At 31.9% G+C, this 19,697-nt stretch overlaps 2 protein-coding genes and 1 long non-coding RNA gene across 3 annotated transcripts; all 3 read right to left on the reverse strand.

The window, feature by feature from the left end:
* Nucleotides 1–654: 654 nt before the first annotated feature.
* On the reverse strand, nucleotides 655–4,861 carry LOC111638727. Its single transcript, XM_023384481.1, has 5 exons — nucleotides 4,416–4,861; nucleotides 4,280–4,347; nucleotides 1,007–1,114; nucleotides 889–918; nucleotides 655–810 (listed from the first exon to the last, which is right to left on the reverse strand). The coding sequence occupies exons 1-5, from the start codon at nucleotides 4,501–4,503 to the stop codon at nucleotides 709–711; spliced, it is 396 nt and encodes a 131-aa protein (XP_023240249.1). The 5' UTR covers nucleotides 4,504–4,861; the 3' UTR covers nucleotides 655–708.
* Nucleotides 4,862–10,563: 5,702 nt separating this feature from the next.
* Nucleotides 10,564–13,505, reverse strand: LOC111638726 (cytochrome P450 4C1-like). Its single transcript, XM_023384480.1, has 8 exons — nucleotides 13,319–13,505; nucleotides 13,182–13,251; nucleotides 12,407–12,533; nucleotides 12,162–12,347; nucleotides 11,906–12,079; nucleotides 11,198–11,264; nucleotides 10,910–11,089; nucleotides 10,564–10,845 (listed from the first exon to the last, which is right to left on the reverse strand). Exons 1-8 carry the CDS (start codon nucleotides 13,476–13,478, stop codon nucleotides 10,688–10,690), a joined length of 1,122 nt encoding a protein of 373 aa, XP_023240248.1. The 5' UTR covers nucleotides 13,479–13,505; the 3' UTR covers nucleotides 10,564–10,687.
* A 59-nt stretch (nucleotides 13,506–13,564) lies between these two features.
* Nucleotides 13,565–16,502, reverse strand: LOC111638728. The gene is made up of 6 exons (XR_002758926.1): nucleotides 16,376–16,502; nucleotides 16,105–16,237; nucleotides 14,114–14,335; nucleotides 13,922–14,034; nucleotides 13,762–13,847; nucleotides 13,565–13,670 (listed from the first exon to the last, which is right to left on the reverse strand). It is a non-coding gene; the product is annotated as an uncharacterized LOC111638728 (long non-coding RNA).
* Nucleotides 16,503–19,697: the final 3,195 nt, after the last annotated feature.

Here is a 19,697-nt window from a genome sequence, read left to right on the forward strand (position 1 = left end):
TGGTCTGTGTCTGTCCTCTGTTGGTCTTGAGAACAGAGTTAGATGAAAATTGAGACCAGATATGGAAAGCTTAGAGCTGGAGATGTGGATTAACGATATATGAACTTTTGATCTGGACCAAAAGTCATGCGATTTTTATTTTGTATGATTATAGACAGTTTTCTACTTTTTGTTTGTATAATTGTGCAACACTTAAACAATCTGCCGAGGGGTGACACCTCCTGGAAGTACTTAATACTGGAAATGTGCTCCCATTTATGTGTTACGAACTTGAATAAAACTTAACAAAACTTCACCTGGTCGAGGCACGAATCCACGACTACGGTCATTCCATAACCACAATCCACCCATGGGTAGGACTTATTATACTGATGTCAGAGTTCAGCAAATTGAGGAAACATTTTCAGAAAAACTATCTTTATTGTTCACCTGTTTCACCAACAGGTTAACAATAAATTCCTACTAATACATGTCCTAATAGACATTTATATAATAAATACTATAATAAGAACACAATTAATTAATTAATCCACCCATGACTTTGGATCTGAATGTTTTTGGCCCAAGGGTACTTAAAGGACTTTTCTAATCTACACCTTTCTAATCTACACAAGATGAAAAAATTAAACATTTTTCAATAATAAAAAAGTAAACTTTTTTTTAAATACAAAATATTTATTATTCTGCATCTAAGCCCGATACATTTTGTCAGAAGGTAATGTTATTCCAGATGTTGTTTATATTGTCATCACTTGCTTGGTGTTCGTCGTTACCACTTTTTAAACGAAACCTCACAATACCTCTTAATTCCTAAAAATACAAATATATATTTTCAATTAATACTAAAGAAAAAAATTGTAAGTAATATATTTTAAAAATTTAACTGACCTCACGGTGATCATACAGACAAAGATAAATCTGTAAGAAGTGAACAATATCTTTAGAAATTTTGAAATAAATTTATACTATGACTCAAATCTACATGTAAAAGAAATATAATCCTTACAAGTGCATTTTGCTTAATTTCTGGATGACAGAGAAATTTTTTATACGAATCCAAGCGACCGGAAGTTTGGAAGTGTGGGCTTAAACATTCGTGCAGAACATTGGCAAACTAATCGAAAATATAAAAACCAATTAGTAATAATCACGATTACAAATTTATGATTATTCTTATTTAATTGTAATTACATAAAGACAATGAAGTTGAAATGAATTTAAGTATTTGTAAATTTCCAGACTGCTCTTGCTACTGGTATGAATTAGTGTAAGTTAGCACACCTTTACCCGCCAAACATATTTAACCTTGAGCGTATTGATGGTAAAGTAGGTGGTATGCAATGGTGTTTAGATGTTAATGATGTTTGCCCCCTATTTAAATTATTATTATTAATTTTTTTAATTAAAATTTTATGACTATTTAAAATTTACAAGAAAATTTTTAAAATTTTCACAAGAAGTTTAACAGAAGAAAACACAGGGCTGTTTCATCTCTCTTCATCGTACATCCTGTTTTTAAAAATTTTCTTGTAAATTTTAAATGTATTATCATCCTCGCTTTTTATTAATTTTATTAATATTTTATGATGATATTTTTAATTATTTAAAAATGATTAATCTTAGTGATCCACTCCAAATTTGTCAATTAAAAATTACAGATGGTGGGTTTTTAATGCGTGGTATGCTAAAAGCGCCAATGTTTCCTGATTTGAAACAAGTATCCGCACTGAATACTTGTTTCAAAGATGCAGCATTNAACATGGAATTCATATAAAATGGAAAAATCGACAGTGTTATAGGGGGTTGACTGTATATAATATTACAAGATTTTTAATATAAATTATTTAAAAATGATTAATCTTAGTGATCCACTCCAAATTTGTCAATTAAAAATTACAGATGGTGGGTTTTTAATGCGTGGTATGCTAAAAGCGCCAATGTTTCCTGATTTGAAACAAGTATCCGCACTGAATACTTGTTTCAAAGATGCAGCATTTCCCTGTCTCTCTTCAGTATATTTTTCTGCAAAGGATTTGTTCCTAAACCGTGTGTTCTCTTTTAGCTAAAATTTCAACTCCTCTCTCACCAGGACATGTGTTAGATGTGGTTTCTAATCCCCAAAATATTTTTGAGGTTGCCGACCTGAGGTTTGAAATTTCAAGACCCTCTTTTTAGAAAATTTACATTATACCATTGAAACAAAAATACAGCAGGAGAAAATAAAATTAACACAGGATACACTTGAAATATACTCTTAATGCCTGTAACTAAACTGTTTTCCATATTGGCTCTGACGTGTCTTCAATTTGAACTATAGTTGATTTTCTTCAAATCTTCTGGAAGACCCAATTCTCCTCCTCCTTCCTCCCCTCTTCCTCCTCCCAATTTATAAACTTATTATGACCTTATATATAATTAATTGTATAATAAAAATTTCTTTTTAAAGTGTGTTGTTATTCTCCATAGTTAGATTCCTTTAAAGAACAAGTTTTTAATCTTAAAAATAAAAAAATTGTTTTATTTTCAATACACAGATGTCAGAATTATTGTTTCATCTCGTTTTTTTAAAACAGTATGTTTGTGTACAACTCACATGCTGAACAAAGAAGATTAAAAATATGGCAAATAGTGCTTTCATGCACTGATGTTTAAAGAAAATGGGTTAATTTAATTGGTTAACTGTAAAAATACCAACATATTATTAAATGCAGTATATAATTTTTAGAACATTATTAAAATCATTTATTCTATTGAAATAATTATCATATAGTTATTTTACAGTATCCACCCTTCTAAGTGATCTTCTGTGGCCTTTTCTTATATTCCCTCTACCAAATGACTAAACCAGAATCTGTGGTTTATGGATGAACCCTAACTCAAACTGCAAAAAATTCTCTTTTCTTGTCTGCTGTATTATTGTATCGTCACTTTACAATATTACACTAGAAGCAATTGGTTTTATAAACTTCAAATATTGTGGAGCAACATTCTGTACCAAAGAAATTTTGTCAGTTTCTTTAGGCAGGTTAGCATGTAGATTTTTATCTCTTAAATTTTTAAAATTAGGGTCCAGGAGGCGAGATCAAACTGTATCATCATCAATTGGAAATCTTTAAATTTTTCTTGTATTATGCTTTTAAATCTGTAGTAATTGTAGTGTCATTTGCATCTGGCTCGAGTACACTCCGTATTTTGGTTTTAAATAATAGCATTAAATTTATTGTGTGATGTGAGCAGTGCCGGCCCGAGGAAAGTTTTAGGATGGAGCGAGATCCTATTATGGCGCCCCCCTTGGTTGCCCCTAATTTGTACCATTGAATTTTCTTTACCACCAGGAGCCCCCTAGGACTTAGTGCCTGGAGCGGCTGCTTTGTTCGCCCTATGGTAGGGCTGGCTCTGGATGTGATAAAAATTTAACTGACCTCACGGTGATCATACAGACAAAGATAAATCTGTAAGAAGTGAACAATATCTTTAGAAATTTTGAAATAAATTTATACTATGACTCAAATCTACATGTAAAAGAAATATAATCCTTACAAGTGCATTTTGCTTAATTTCTGGATNCTCTGGATGTGAGGATGCTTTCATAACTTTCACAGCTTGCTAAACAATCTTAAAAATGATACCAATTCCTTAATCTTAATACTAAAAGCAATGATTCACACTTACTATTGTGTAATTATCACACCAATAACATGTGTATGAATAGGAGAATAAGAAGATTCTCCTATTCAAGAAAAGAGATGGAGAGATAACATCAAGAAGAACAGAAAAAAAGAAGTTAAATAGTCAACTGTGGTATGAGGGATGATAAAAAGATGGTTTGAGTCTGTGTATTTATCAGGAGAGTACTGATGAACATCAAGACCAAAACAGGGTATTTTTAGGAGTATAAAAGCAAGAAAACAAAGTAGAATTCAAGAGTAGGAGAACAGGAAGATCAGAAGAAGATAGAGAAATAATTTCAAGTACATAGAGGAAAAAGAAGATTGAAGAGGGTAAAGGAGAGATAAAGAGAAGGTTTAGGATGGATGTTTATTAGGAATGTCCTGATAAACACTCAGATCCAAATTAGGAGATTGGAACAAAAGATAAGGCATAGAAATATATCTACTATCACTAATGTGAACTTAGAGTTGGTTAAATTATTTAAGAATCGAAATTAAATAATAATTTAGCAATAATTAAATACTAGTAAATAATTATAGTTTAGTTAATTTTAAAAAATTTATTAGATATAAAATTTATAGAGATTAATAAATGAAAGAAAACCAACCTTTTCTGCATCTTTATCACTTTGAATAACAAAATTCAAAACCTGATAAATAGTATCCTTTGAATATGCTGAAATATAACGAAATATTAGATTTAATAAAATTTAATGGGAACATTTTACTAATTAATATCCTTACAGCACAATATTTTAATTTGTTCTGGAGTTGCAGCATAAACAATAACACACAAAGTAAGTGTGAAAACAATTGAAGAAAAGGTCTTCATCTTTCTTTTTCTACATTAAAATTAATTCCCAGCAAATATAAATTGCCAGTTGAATTCTATTAGTCAAGTTGTTATGATTTTAAGAACCGCAAATGATTTCCCGTTGTTGCAAGTTTATCGTTGCAGGAAGTAAAGTTAATTAATTCCTGTTTGTAGATTGATTTTAACTTATTAGAATTTCTTATAATGTTTATCACAATTTATATTAATTAGCTTTAAAATTTTTTAAAATTTGAATTATATTTTTCTGTGGGTGGCCCAAAAATCAATTAACCATTTCAGACTAATTGTATAAGTTGCCTTTGCTTGACAAAGTTTACAAAGGTTATTAAACAATTTATTATAATTCTAAACCATTGTACATGTACAATACATGTGTATGCATATTGCTCACAACTGTATTGCTTACCAAGTACAGCCAGCTCTTTGATATCTTCGGTTAACTAATTTTGTGGCCACTTGTACAATAAAAGTACTTTCTAGAGTAATTCTCAATATAATGTGGGGGTAATAATGGCAGAATGCATAGGGTTTGTCGTGTATGCAAATTTGCCTCTGTTAGACTATTTTGTAGCGAGACTTCTGCTTGTCTCTGAATGGTGGACAAATGCGCCACATTACAGTTATAACAGAACGGCCAGACGGCGGTCATTTTGCTTTCCTCAGAGCTCAGACTGATGATGCGGCCTTTCTCAGCTGTACGTGTAGTCTTTGACCGCTTCGTACAGGCTTGCCGGGCCTTCAGAGACCTCCAAATAACAGGCATACTGAAGATTCTGAACATAGCGAGCCTTTTTATACTCTATTTAGGTCACAACTATAATCGTTTGCACACCTGTATGAGCCAAAACTTTAGACAATTTTTTTGCAGTAATGAACAATTTTATATGAACATGTAACTTTTTTGTCAATGAGTATAATACAGATCTGTTAGAGGAGCTAAGGAACCAAATGATGGTAAAAAATCACAAGTTTTTCAAGTAAAAATAAAAAAAAAATTTTTAGCACTCCAAGATTTTTAACATAAAGTATGTAAACACTAGAGACGGCGCACTCTTATTCTCTTATGTTGCATCACCATGGATTTGGCTGAGAATCCAATATGGCGGTATATTGAGGACGATTCGAATGAAAACAATTGAGTGAAACGTATATTATCCAAAGCAATTACAATTGTAAAATAATCTTTTACATTTAGATTTTTAAGATTTAAAATCATAATACGAAAAGAATTCTACGTTTAATTGGCATCGATCAATTTTTCACAGTTTACACTATTTAATTTTTATATAAATTTTCCATACTTAAATAATGTTTATTGTTAAAACATTATAACAATTACACATTGGTGTGTAATTGTTATAATGTCTATTAAAATTTTGTGTAATATCTCATGGTACGTACTTATAATTCTTTGTATAATAATATACATATACATACATAAATATTAATATTTTATAAGACGTTTTTAAATTGTTAATTTGGAAACCTCAAGAAGAAATTCAGGAGTTGTATTTCAATTCAGCAATGTAGCGTAAATTAAATTAAAAATGATAAAAAAAGAGCAAAAGATATAAAAGCTGCTGAATATCTATTGTTTGTAATTGTTGATTGACATACATTTGAATACTTCGAACAGGTAATATTTATACTTATACGCTTTGAACATTTACTACTTTGTGTAGAGATTCGTATTGCGTTATTACTTTACCGAACATTCGGTAAAGTAATTGCAAAATAAGAAAATATACAGTACATACCACATTGATTTATTATAAGGATAACTCTTGAATTACAAATTACAATATAAACATAAATGTCATCGAATTATCGGAAAATAAACTTGATAAATACTCTCAGGGCCGGCCATCGGGGGGGTGCGGCGGATGCTGTGCACCGGGGCCCCGCGATTGAGGGGGCCCTAACATTGTCAAGAATGCACAAGAAAACTCGACAATATTCCTATCGTTGTCAGTATGACGAAAAGTACATTTTATCGTAAACATTATTATTGTAATCTCTGAATTTCGACAATCTTCAAACTAATTCTCGGTGATGCGAATGTTTAGTTTTTGTTATTTGATTCGGGAAACTCCCGAGAATCCCCACCTAAATTCGACTTTAAAAAAAAAATCTCAATACCATATAGCCCGCGTTAAGAAAGGAAATAATACTGTGGCCGTCGGCCATATAAAATTATATGTATATTTGCATATAGTCGTAGTTTTAAGTAAATACGACTCTGTTCTAATGTATCATATAAACAGAATTGTGCATCATTTAGCACATAGATCACAAGAACAAATTATTTCTGCGTTAGGAGATGAAGTCCTTAACAAAATTAAAGACGATATAAAAGCAGCCACATACTATAGTATCCAAATGGATTGTACTCCTGATATTTCCCATAAGGAACAAACTTCAATTATTATTAGGTATGTAAATTTTGAAGAGAAAAGATTAATTATAAATGAGTCATTTATAAAGTTTATTGAAGCAACTGATGTGACTGAAGAAGGACTAGCAAAAACTCTATTGAAAACATTAAGTGAGCTTGATTTAGATATTATGAATTGTAGAGGGCAGGGATACGACAACGGTAGCAACATGAAAGGGAAATATAAAGGTGTACTGTACAATCTAGAATAATTGCTCTAAACCCTCACGCAATATATGTGCCTTGCCTATCACACTCTTTTAATTTATTAATTTGTGATGCTGCTTCCAGCAGTATATATTGTAAAAATTTTTTTGGGATATTGCAACGTTTATATTGCTTATTTTCTGCATCTACAAAGAGATGGGAAATTCTACAAAAGCATTTAAACATTACTCTTAAACCATTATGTGACACTCGTTGGGAAGCCAAAATAGATTCGGTTAAAGCAGTGTATATGTTACTGTGAAAGACCGAAATTAGAGAATGTCGATATTCTCCGGTAAATGTCGACACATACAAAATACGTCGGTGAAAGACCGAATATTTGGTTATATTATTAAACATTCGAACAATCGCCGGTGTATGTCGACAAGCACAGATAAGCTTTGGTGGAGGTCGAAACGACACCCGAAAAGCCGATGTCGACAGAGAGGCGACAGTCTGTCGCCAAATCCTTTGTGGATAGTCGGAGGTAGGACAAGGTCGTACCTCTTTTCCTGGCAACGGTTTGGTGGAAATCGCCCACTTTGTCACTGGATGGAGTTTTTGTTCTTTTGATCCCGTGAGGTGGGGATCGGTTAGTCAGGTCGAGTGGCGGAGGATGAGAGGGTTCGTCGGTAAGGCGTCGGCGATATCCGAATAAAAGACACCATTAACAGATCAGTTCGTAATCACGTAATTACGTAATCAGGTTGTAATTTGTAAAGAAAAGTTACTTTTCATAGATGAGATTTCTTCTCAAGAAATATCGCTGAGTAAAGCAGCTACAGCTAAATCGAAAGTAGAGGGTAAGGCTATACAGTAGACTCTCCTATAACACTGTAGATATTTCCGTGTTATATGAATTCCATGTTGTACGAGTCACTTAGATTTTACAAATACGTGAGCCGTTCACAGCCCGACACACGTATTTGTAAAATCTAAGTGACCCCTACAGTGTTATAGGGGTCTACTGTACACGCTGTCATTGCAAAAAGAAGTGTTCCACGAATAAATGCAGTTGTAAAAGCGAGGGACTCAAAGTGCCATAAGAGTTTAAGTTATTGCAATAAATAAGATTGTACAACGTCAATCACATAATTTATGTGTAAGTTTATTATTGTATTATATTCTTTAATGATTTAGAACGTACTGTTCGTTTTAGGTTCAACAGTTTATTTACATGTGCCGTTACTTAAGCTTTCTCCTATTTTGACATATTAACGTAATAAAAATATTTTTATTGAGCATTCACCATCAGTGCGTGCCGAATGTCGACATTTGCCGGTGTAAGTGAGAAATGATTATATTTAGCAAATATTTCGTACATACACGAAACGACTGTGTGAATGTTGACATTCGCCAGATATCGGTCATTCACAGTAACATATACACAGTTTGAACAAACTTGTAATGCCCTAGAAGAATTTATTTATGTAAGTAACGATAATACAGCGGTATCCGACGCTAAAAGTCTATTGGATTCAATACAAGAAATGCCATTTATTTTATGGTTTGCAATGTTGTGTAAAATCAACGCTATCAATATTATTTCAAGCAAAAACAATTATTCTTGAGTCGGCTTTTAATTTAGTCAATAAAATTAAAACTGAAATCCAAAATTTAACACATTTTTAGACGAAGTAAAAGTGCTAGCACGTAATTTGAATATTTCAGAACATTTTCCTGAAAAAGGAAAAGGTTATACAGTATTCCGAAATAGCAGGTGAAGCTTTAGAAAACCCGGTAGAGGAATTTTACATGTTATTTTTTTAACACTCTAATTGATACTGTTCTTGTACAAATAGAAGATAGATTTAAAAGTATACCAAATATTATTTCTGATTTCAAATTAATCACTGATATGAAAACCTTAGAAAAACATGAATTAGAAAAATGTTCCATTATAACAAAGATATAGATGAAAACCTAATCCAGGAAATTGGTTTGCTACGGGATTTGATTTTGAATGAAAGGGATGTAAATAACGCACAACACATACTAAATAATAATTATAATGAGTTATTTCTAAATGTATTAAAACTTTTCTTTGCGTTGCCAGTTACTATAGCAAGTGCTGAGCGCTCTTTCGGCAAATTAAAATTAATAAAGAATTATCTTCGATCCAGCATGTGTGCAGAAGGCTTAATGCATTTGCTATATTAAGCATCGAAAAAGAAATTTCAAAAATTATAATTTTCCTGAAGTAATTCGTGTATTAGCGAGAACAAAATCACGCTTTAAATAAACATGCATTAATATATGTTCGTGTTTGTAATTTTTTTTATTTTACAAAAAATGTAGGGCCCAAATAGTTTCTTGCACCCGGGCCCCTTCATAAGAAGGCCGGCCCTGAATACTCTGAATAGAATAGATCTAAAACATAACCACCCATAACTACTGTATACTTAGAAATACAAAGCTTAGACAAATATGAATTTTAATTTGTAGATAGAATAGAAACTGTTTTCACATCTGCTCATGGTGGTCGTGGGCACAGTGTCAGATTTCTGCACAAGCAAGCGAGGTGCGCCTGAGATCTCATAAATCAAGAGGGTCTCAAAATTCAGCTCTCAAAATAAAAAACTAATAAATAAAATAATTTTTTCATTATAAAAATAATTAATAATTTAGCAGTATCAAAAGGTTACTGATGTTCAGATTGTATTATGAAAATTGAAACTTATTGGTACAAGAATTATTAAGTTTTATTAGGTAAAAGAGCCAAGCGGTTGTAATTTTATATTGGTTAATTTTCAATGTTATTTCCCTATGTCTCACTTTTTTTTGGACCACCGGTATAATGTCTACCAGAGTAAAGAACGTGCACACTGTAGGGTGTAGTAGTAGTGAAAATATTTAGAGGGGTCTCAAAATCGAATTGAGTCTGAAGTGGTAAATCCGCCGCTATGTCGGTATTATCCTGTATTCCATCAATAAACAGAAATGAAACATCATTTACATCCCCTTACAGTTTGGGCGTTGAACTCTCCTACTGTCGTCTCTTCGCATTTCTTAATGAATATCTTGGCCGAAAAAGGTTTGAAATTAATTAGGACATAACATAGACTCTCAAGGAATGGCTACACCTTCAACCAAAAGAATTCTTCCTCGGGGACATCCGCAATCTGGTTTGAAATGAACACGAGCCAACGGTTCATCTCCACCGTTAGTGCATGTACAGTACATCTCATATCAGAGGGATAACGTTGGAAAGTGGATCTTTTAATTCTGTAAGTGGATCACGATTTTTGTTTTATTTACAAATTACAGTTCGTGTTTGTCAAAACTTCGTATGGTCTAACACTATATTAGTAATTGAATTTCCAATTAACAATAATTGTGTATAACACAATTATATATATATATATAATTATATATATATATTAATATTTAATATATATATATATATTTTATATATTACTAATAAATACTTCACACAACGTACTGTACATAAGTGTATCAAATAGTCATAAAATTCAACCCATTAAATCATTTCATTTTTTACAAGTAATAGTGGTAATGTCACACGCAAACGCCATAACCTCATCGCCGTTCAATATACATTCTTATTCCAAATTTTGGTCGCAGAATGGTATCTAAACTTTCGAACATCTTGTCGCGAGAATCCAATGAATAAACTTTAAAATTTCGAATGACGTTGGCCAGGACAGTCTTCATCTCCATCGTGGCGAATTTTTGACCTACGAAAATCATATTTTAGTAGAAATACGATAATTGTTTTTAGAATGGATTAATTTTTCTCACCGATGCAATTACGTGGACCGGCAGAAAAAGGTAAAAATGCGTACGGATGACGTTTCTGGAAATTCTCTGGAAGAAATCGATCCGGATGGAAAATTTCTGGATTCTCGTAGACGGTCGGATTGTGATGAAGTGCATAAATACATATCATAATGGAAGAGTTTAGTGGTAATATAATGTCTCCTGCAAGCCCAAAACACACTACATGTTGTTATATATTCATAAATTCTTAAAATAAACAGATGTAATATACAATTAAATTGCATATACATTCATTTTTACAGTACTTGCCTACTTTCATTTCTGAAACGTTTCTTCTCAGAATTAATGGAACAGGTGGATAAATTCTGTTCGATTCCTAAAATAATAAAAATCCAGCAACGAGTTGCCTAACTTTTCAAGCGAGAAATATTTTAAACAAGAAACATATTAGCAACAATTTTAACAAGGTCTATAAAAACAAGATTAGGATACCAATATCCCATATGGAGCCGCCTTATTGGGTCCGTAGTTTCTAGGTTAGAGTATAGATTTAATGCTGCTACGTGCAGTAAACTGCACGATAAAACAAGAAATCCAACTAAGATCGAAACAAACAAACAAACAGACTCGCTCTAGAAGCACCGTATACACAATCTCAAAAGACCCAATATGGAGACTGCCTCGATACATCACGGTATCGTGTCCAGACCTTGTGTTTATAGACTTTGGTTTCAAAAATTGTGTGTGGCGCTATCCGTAACGAGATATTATTTAAGAAATAACCCTTATATTATTAATTACACGTTATCGTGCTCCACTCACACGCTAACATTCAAAAATACAGAAAAATATCTAACTTCCAATTTTCTACGTTTCAAAATCTCGAGTCCAAATATGAAAAACTATTGGGAGTGATTTTTGACTAATTGCCATATTACCCCTCTATTATATATCAGCTGGACAAGTCAGATAGATCTTTGTAATATTTTTTTTTACATAAAACTTTTAGAAGAATACCTGTATTACACATTCCAAGTATTTCATCTTTCTTAAATCTTCTGTATTTATCATTCTATCTTCCTCTTCAGCGAAAATCTCTTTCAATTCCTCAAACACCTTTTCTTGAATGTCTTGATGCAATCCTAAAAGATATAAAGTCCATCCGATACCCATGGTTACAGAAGGGAATCCCTAATTTTAAAATACCAAAAGATGTAAAAGTAAAAAAGAAGAATTTAATGCTTTTTCGTTTGAAGTGAATATTATTATTTACAGCAATCATAAATGTGTCGACTTCCTCTTTGACATCTTTTTCAGAGAGAGTTCCATTTGTCAGGTGATGAAACAGAAGCAAATCCAGAAAAGCTCGCTTCTTCTTTATTCCTAAAGTCTTTTCCTCTCCTTGAAAATCATCCATGTGTTGATTTCGTTTGATTAATTCTGTTCTTTCTTTGATTACCTGAAAAATAATTCGAAAATTAAATTTTATCGATTCGATAGAGTGAATCGCAGGTTTACCTTTAAGTGGAGTTGATGGACTATTCTTCTATACTTTTTGTTGATTTCTATCAATGGGTTGAAGTAAGAGAAAGGACGAAACCAAAACCACGGTTTCATTAGCGAATCAGCAAAATGTGATGTAAGTCTATATTTTAAAATGTAAATAAACATTGTTAGGAATTTTTAACTTTTTTTCTTTACGGCATTTTTTTTTTTGGCAAGCCCAAAGTGGGTGACACCGGTCCCGCAATTAAGCGGTTGGCTGTTGAGGGACAAAGTTCCACGAATCTGGACAAAATATCCCCAAAAATCCACGGGAGTTAACTATATATCACAGTAGTGGCTAAAACTTTCTGGGATAGAAACCCCATATCGCGTGTCAGAAAATATGTAAACCGCTTACTATATCAGAGCAGTATTTTATATATTGATACAACGTAAAGAGTTCTACTCTCTCTATATATACATATATGTGTACACTAGTGAAATAGCATCAGTCGGACATCTAATCTTAAATAATAGCAAATACAGAAATATAAGGAGCTCAAAATAGAGTCTAGAAGAGCCGCAGTTTGGCCATTGTGAATGTATTGTAAGGGATAAGACCAACTCGGCCCAGAAAACAAAGGATTTACATTTTCTTTTCGTTGGTGCCGTTTCTGGAAAGGCGTGTTCTTGGATATCGTTCGGGCCCGGTGACAGGAATATATTGCAATGACATATCAGTACTATATAATTAATTTTCGATTAATTAAGTCATTCGCGAAATTTACTTGTAATTATAGTCACTTACCGTTCGACGGCTTGCACATATTCGGTGTTGGAATCATCTTGAGCGTTTATATGAATCCCCATTGCAGATTCTGTTAAATAAAATCAAATATATCCCATTGTTTACAGAAGTATAATCACTGATAAATATAATCTCACCCGTAATTACATCCAGAGTGCAACGTGAAGTTAATTGAATTACATCAAACACCTCGGATTCACGTTTATCTTTTAACATTCGCACTAATGTTTCCGACTTTCTATAAAAGATTTCTTGGAAATCTTCGAGAATTCGAAAGTGAAATGCAGGATTTAACATCTTTCTTCGTGTCTTCCATTTGTTGTAAGAGCTGTTTTTAATAACAAAAAATGAGAAATTTTGGAAAACAACAAAATATTAGTGAATAANGTTTCCGACTTTCTATAAAAGATTTCTTGGAAATCTTCGAGAATTCGAAAGTGAAATGCAGGATTTAACATCTTTCTTCGTGTCTTCCATTTGTTGTAAGAGCTGTTTTTAATAACAAAAAATGAGAAATTTTGGAAAACAACAAAATATTAGTGAATAAAAATTTTTAAAATAACTTTTTGGCTCTTATTACCTAGTAATGAGTCCTGTTCCGATTAAAAAACGGAACTTATTATAAAAGGTATCTTTGTTAATCGTGTTATAACTTTTCAATACTTTCTGCAACCAAATAAACGAGTTATTACATTAAATACAGGCATTTGTGCAGAATAAATTAAAGAACTAATTCCTACTTCAATTGTTTCGGGATGAGAAAACAGAAAATAATTACTTCCGTTGACAGAAATTTTTATCGCTTTTTCCTTTGGATTTATCAAGCAAAATCCTTCTAACATTTGAAGAAGATCTTTAACAAGACAAAATACGTCAATTCAGAAATTATATTGTAATAATTATTATTTGATTAATTATTTAAATCAACTTACACACGTCAATAAACTTTTTATAGTTTAGTGCTTTACTAGGACAAAAGATTAAATTCCATAATAATTGATACGTGAGGAATCTGAAATGTGTTTGTCTTCCTTCATTCGCTTTCGTCTGGCATTTCCAGCTCTTAACCGAGAGGTAAACAAAGATTAAAAACACTGCGACTAATGCAAATACGAATTGCTTTTCGAACAATATTTCCATTTTCGTTGTTGTTGCTGTTATTCAAAAACAATTTCTTAATTACCAATTGCGAATAATTAACAATTAAATGCATTAAAGCATAAATAATTAAAATGTTGCATATTTTTAACATTTTTAATTTATTTTAATAATTTAAATTGAGAAATGAAAATCGCTCATTAAATCAGTAGATTTATATTAGCTGGACATAAGCTGTGTAGTGAGAAATTTAAGTTGTGTAGTGGGAATCCAGTATTTAGCAGTAATTAATTGTCCCATTCCAGAATTATAAGTATATTTTTCTTATGTTTATGTTAAAGTTAAAATATTTACCTTAATTACTCAGCGGATATATTATTCCGTCCACGAATAAAGCGCTATCGAAAGAATTTTTGTAAAATTTACCATTTATATCGAATATATAACTTAATATTGTTCTTAATTTCCATTTATGTCTTTTAGAACAGTGTGAGATCGGTGTCACGAAACCTCGCTCACCTATTGAGGATGGTTATTATTTTATATATTATGTAGTGTATATAGTATATTATATATTATTTTATATATTATATTATATTATATAGTGAAAGAAAGGAAATCGTGAAATCTCCTTTTTGTCAGTTCCTGACACCAGTTAAGAAATAACGTGTCTTAACTCGCGACAAAACTTAATTTAAACATCGTGTGAAAGGAGGAAGTTTACGGCTCGGCAATGGAATAATCCACAACGAGAAAAATTTGAAAGAAATTCTTGAACAAAATCAAAAATTAAATTTTATATAAACTATAGATTAAATAAAACACGAGTACAATTCGACTCCAAATAAAACAGATAAGAGAGAGAGAGAGAGATGAGTTTACAATAATATATGTATAATACCTCTAATGGTGGTTTCTTGAAGGTTTTGATCTTTCGACAGGACGTCGAGAGAACTGAAGATCTTCGAGACACAGAAACGAAAGAATCTTTAAAGAACCGACTGTGAGGAGTGAATACTTAAAGAATTCTAGGAGAGAACTCTTGGAAGACGAGAACTGTTAAAAACGGGATATTCTTTCCTTTAATCCCCGAATCTCTTCTAATCGGGAGTCATTATGACACACCGTGTGACGGGATCCAAGAGGTGAGTTGTCAGCAACATATGAGAAAATTAGCTTGATTATAGGAAATGATTTAATCTTGGCAAAAACTGCATTTACTTCATTACTCAAATTCGAAAGTAAAAGAGAATTTAACAGTGGCGTGCGATGATATTTGATGATGGGAGGAAATCCATAAAAGTTATAAATACTGAAAATGATAAAAATAAACAGTGTATTTATTTTAATTATAAAATAGATTATTCACACGAAAGAAATAATAATAACTTGTTTTTATTATCTTTTATAAACCAACTTTATTCGGCAATTTTTTTTCCGCAAAGTCATTGATTACTTTATCATAAAAATCGCTTATCGTCGATTCAATCGAAGTATTTAAATGCTTTTTTTTTCTATCGAAAGCAACACTAGTGACTACAATCTTTCTTGCAGCAATTGTAGTAACAGAATCTCATTGTTCTGGACTTTCAACAACAAAAGCTGGATTCTATTTAGGTGTTACTAACGTCAAGAAAACCCGGAAAACTCCAGCTTGTTGGCCCTGTCCGAACTTCCCACTAACTAACTATCAGTGTTCGGTGGTTTTGTTCACTCGCCTATTGGAAGGTGCTTATTAAAATTAAGAAAGTATCGTTCAGAAATGAAAAATTCCGAGTTATTAAGTTAAATCCCGATAAGGAAAATTCAATACTTATATACTTACTATAGACTTTTCAGAGGGTAATACTTTAGATTCAACTCTGGCAAGTGCTATGTGCTACCAGTCGCCATGTTTTTGCCATACGAAAATATCTGATTTCGTGGTCTCTTCTGGATAGACCGACATGCTGGACAATCTGGAAAATACGGTTAACTAATTAATGAACATATGAAAAATCTACCCTAAACACTAGATCGTGCATAAGAAAAGAAGGGAGACGAGAAAAGAGCAGGTTAAATGTTTCGGGCCGAAACCATAGTTTTTTAAATTTCACCTCACGGAGTAATATTCAGGAACTTCGAGAAGTCCTACGAAAATTTAATTAAATAGAAAATATAAATCTATTTGTTTTGCACAAAAGAATTGAGTAATTTGCAATAAAACGTAAAGTCAGTGTAATTGTTTAATAATTTAGCAATATACAGTACTTAAATACTTAAACATGACTATAAAAGTTTTAAATTCGATAATGATTTATAGACTAGGGATATTTTTAAACTAGGACAGGATTAGATGCAATAATAAGTAAAGTCAGTGTAATTGTTTAATAATTTAGCAATATACAGTACTTAAATACTTAAACATGACTATAAAATTTTTAAATTCGATAATGATTTATAGACTAGGGATATTTTTAAACTAGGACAGGATTAGATAAAATAATAAATAGCACACAAAATCTGAATATATCTAAATTTTAATTATTCTGTGTTCTAATGTATGTGAGAAGCGGGGGGTTAGTACCCTCAGCTTCTCACATACATTAGAACAGAGAAGACTAAGGTTCTCTGTTCCCTTTTGGTCGGTGTTTATTTTAATAATTTAAATTGAGAAATGAAAATCGCTCATTAAATCAGTAGATTTATATTAGCTGGACATAAGCTGTGTAGTGAGAAATTTAAGTTGTGTAGTGGGAATCCAGTATTTAGCAGTAATTAATTGTCCCATTCCAGAATTATAAGTATATTTTTCTTATGTTTATGTTAAAGTTAAAATATTTACCTTAATTACTCAGCGGATATATTATTCCGTCCACGAATAAAGCGCTACCGAAAGAATTTTTGTAAAATTTACCATTTATATCGAATATATAACTTAATATTGTTCTTAATTTCCATTTATGTCTTTTAGAACAGTGTGAGATCGGTGTCACGAAACCTCGCTCACCTATTGAGGATGGTTATTATTTTATATATTATGTAGTGTATATAGTATATTATATATTATTTTATATATTATATTATATTATATAGTGAAAGAAAGGAAATCGTGAAATCTCCTTTTTGTCAGTTCCTGACACCAGTTAAGAAATAACGTGTCTTAACTCGCGACAAAACTTAATTTAAACATCGTGTGAAAGGAGGAAGTTTACGGCTCGGCAATGGAATAATCCACAACGAGAAAAATTTGAAAGAAATTCTTGAACAAAATCAAAAATTAAATTTTATATAAACTATAGATTAAATAAAACACGAGTACAATTCGACTCCAAATAAAACAGATAAGAGAGAGAGAGAGAGATGAGTTTACAATAATATATGTATAATACCTCTAATGGTGGTTTCTTGAAGGTTTTGATCTTTCGACAGGACGTCGAGAGAACTGAAGATCTTCGAGACACAGAAACGAAAGAATCTTTAAAGAACCGACTGTGAGGAGTGAATACTTAAAGAATTCTAGGAGAGAACTCTTGGAAGACGAGAACTGTTAAAAACGGGATATTCTTTCCTTTAATCCCCGAATCTCTTCTAATCGGGAGTCATTATGACACACCGTGTGACGGGATCCAAGAGGTGAGTTGTCAGCAACATATGAGAAAATTAGCTTGATTATAGGAAATGATTTAATCTTGGCAAAAACTGCATTTACTTCATTACTCAAATTCGAAAGTAAAAGAGAATTTAACAGTGGCGTGCGATGATATTTGATGATGGGAGGAAATCCATAAAAGTTATAAATACTGAAAATGATAAAAATAAACAGTGTATTTATTTTAATTATAAAATAGATTATTCACACGAAAGAAATAATAATAACTTGTTTTTATTATCTTTTATAAACCAACTTTATTCGGCAATTTTTTTTCCGCAAAGTCATTGATTACTTTATCATAAAAATCGCTTATCGTCGATTCAATCGAAGTATTTAAATGCTTTTTTTTTCTATCGAAAGCAACACTAGTGACTACAATCTTTCTTGCAGCAATTGTAGTAACAGAATCTCATTGTTCTGGACTTTCAACAACAAAAGCTGGATTCTATTTAGGTGTTACTAACGTCAAGAAAACCCGGAAAACTCCAGCTTGTTGGCCCTGTCCGAACTTCCCACTAACTAACTATCAGTGTTCGGTGGTTTTGTTCACTCGCCTATTGGAAGGTGCTTATTAAAATTAAGAAAGTATCGTTCAGAAATGAAAAATTCCGAGTTATTAAGTTAAATCCCGATAAGGAAAATTCAATACTTATATACTTACTATAGACTTTTCAGAGGGTAATACTTTAGATTCAACTCTGGCAAGTGCTATGTGCTACCAGTCGCCATGTTTTTGCCATACGAAAATATCTGATTTCGTGGTCTCTTCTGGATAGACCGACATGCTGGACAATCTGGAAAATACGGTTAACTAATTAATGAACATATGAAAAATCTACCCTAAACACTAGATCGTGCATAAGAAAAGAAGGGAGACGAGAAAAGAGCAGGTTAAATGTTTCGGGCCGAAACCATAGTTTTTTAAATTTCACCTCACGGAGTAATATTCAGGAACTTCGAGAAGTCCTACGAAAATTTAATTAAATAGAAAATATAAATCTATTTGTTTTGCACAAAAGAATTGAGTAATTTGCAATAAAACGTAAAGTCAGTGTAATTGTTTAATAATTTAGCAATATACAGTACTTAAATACTTAAACATGACTATAAAATTTTTAAATTCGATAATGATTTATAGACTAGGGATATTTTTAAACTAGGACAGGATTAGATAAAATAATAAATAGCACACAAAATCTGAATATATCTAAATTTTAATTATTCTGTGTTCTAATGTATGTGAGAAGCGGGGGGTTAGTACCCTCAGCTTCTCACATACATTAGAACAGAGAAGACTAAGGTTCTCTGTTCCCTTTTGGTCGGTGATGGATCTGCCTCTTCTTCTAATCATCGCGCAGATATGGTGGCGATGATTAGAAGAAGGGTCAGATAATATATGGCACCTAGATCAAAATATTTTGGAGACATGGCGACTGCTTTGAATCGAGGTTGCAAGACCTTTTATTCTAAATTTTTCCTCCAATCGGGGGGAGGGTCAGTATTTCGACCATCTGACAGTATGTCTAGATGAGTTGTGCAACCTTATCATCGGTGATTATAACATCTTTTGCTCAGCAAGTATACGGCGAAAAAGGAAGTTCTATTTCCTTGTTCATGTCGAATTTTTATCATGAAAAAGTGGAAAAATTGTCAGTTTTAACAACAAAATATTATACCAAAAATTGATTTATAAAAATAATTCTATTCCTACATTCGGATTCTCACATGTACTGTATAAATGAGAATGTTTGTTTATTTGTTTGTTCGCTATGTACTCCTAGGCC

This window comes from Centruroides sculpturatus, unplaced genomic scaffold (assembly GCF_000671375.1).
Source record: "Centruroides sculpturatus isolate CEXI.00-Female unplaced genomic scaffold, Cexi_2.0 scaffold1159, whole genome shotgun sequence".
NCBI classification, from domain to species: Eukaryota; Metazoa; Arthropoda; class Arachnida; order Scorpiones; family Buthidae; genus Centruroides; species Centruroides sculpturatus.

What these genes read in the sequence shown, in the direction of transcription:
- LOC111638726 (XM_023384480.1), bottom strand. Translation starts at nt 13,478, where the DNA reads ATGTTAAATCCTGCATTTCACTTTCGAATTCTCGAAGATTTCCAAGAA. An exon ending in ACTTGGAATGTGTAATACAG is followed by an intron (nt 11,265 to 11,905) that starts GTATTCTTCTAA and finishes TTATTATTTTAG; the next exon opens with GAATCGAACAGAATTTATCC. An exon ending in CGGTCCACGTAATTGCATCG is followed by an intron (nt 10,846 to 10,909) that starts GTGAGAAAAATT and finishes TGATTTTCGTAG; the next exon opens with GTCAAAAATTCGCCACGATG.
- LOC111638727 (XM_023384481.1), bottom strand. Translation starts at nt 4,503, where the DNA reads ATGAAGACCTTTTCTTCAATTGTTTTCACACTTACTTTGTGTGTTATT. An exon ending in GTGATAAAGATGCAGAAAAG is followed by an intron (nt 1,115 to 4,279) that starts GTTGGTTTTCTT and finishes ATTTTCGATTAG; the next exon opens with TTTGCCAATGTTCTGCACGA. An exon ending in GTCTGTATGATCACCGTGAG is followed by an intron (nt 811 to 888) that starts GTCAGTTAAATT and finishes TTGTATTTTTAG; the next exon opens with GAATTAAGAGGTATTGTGAG.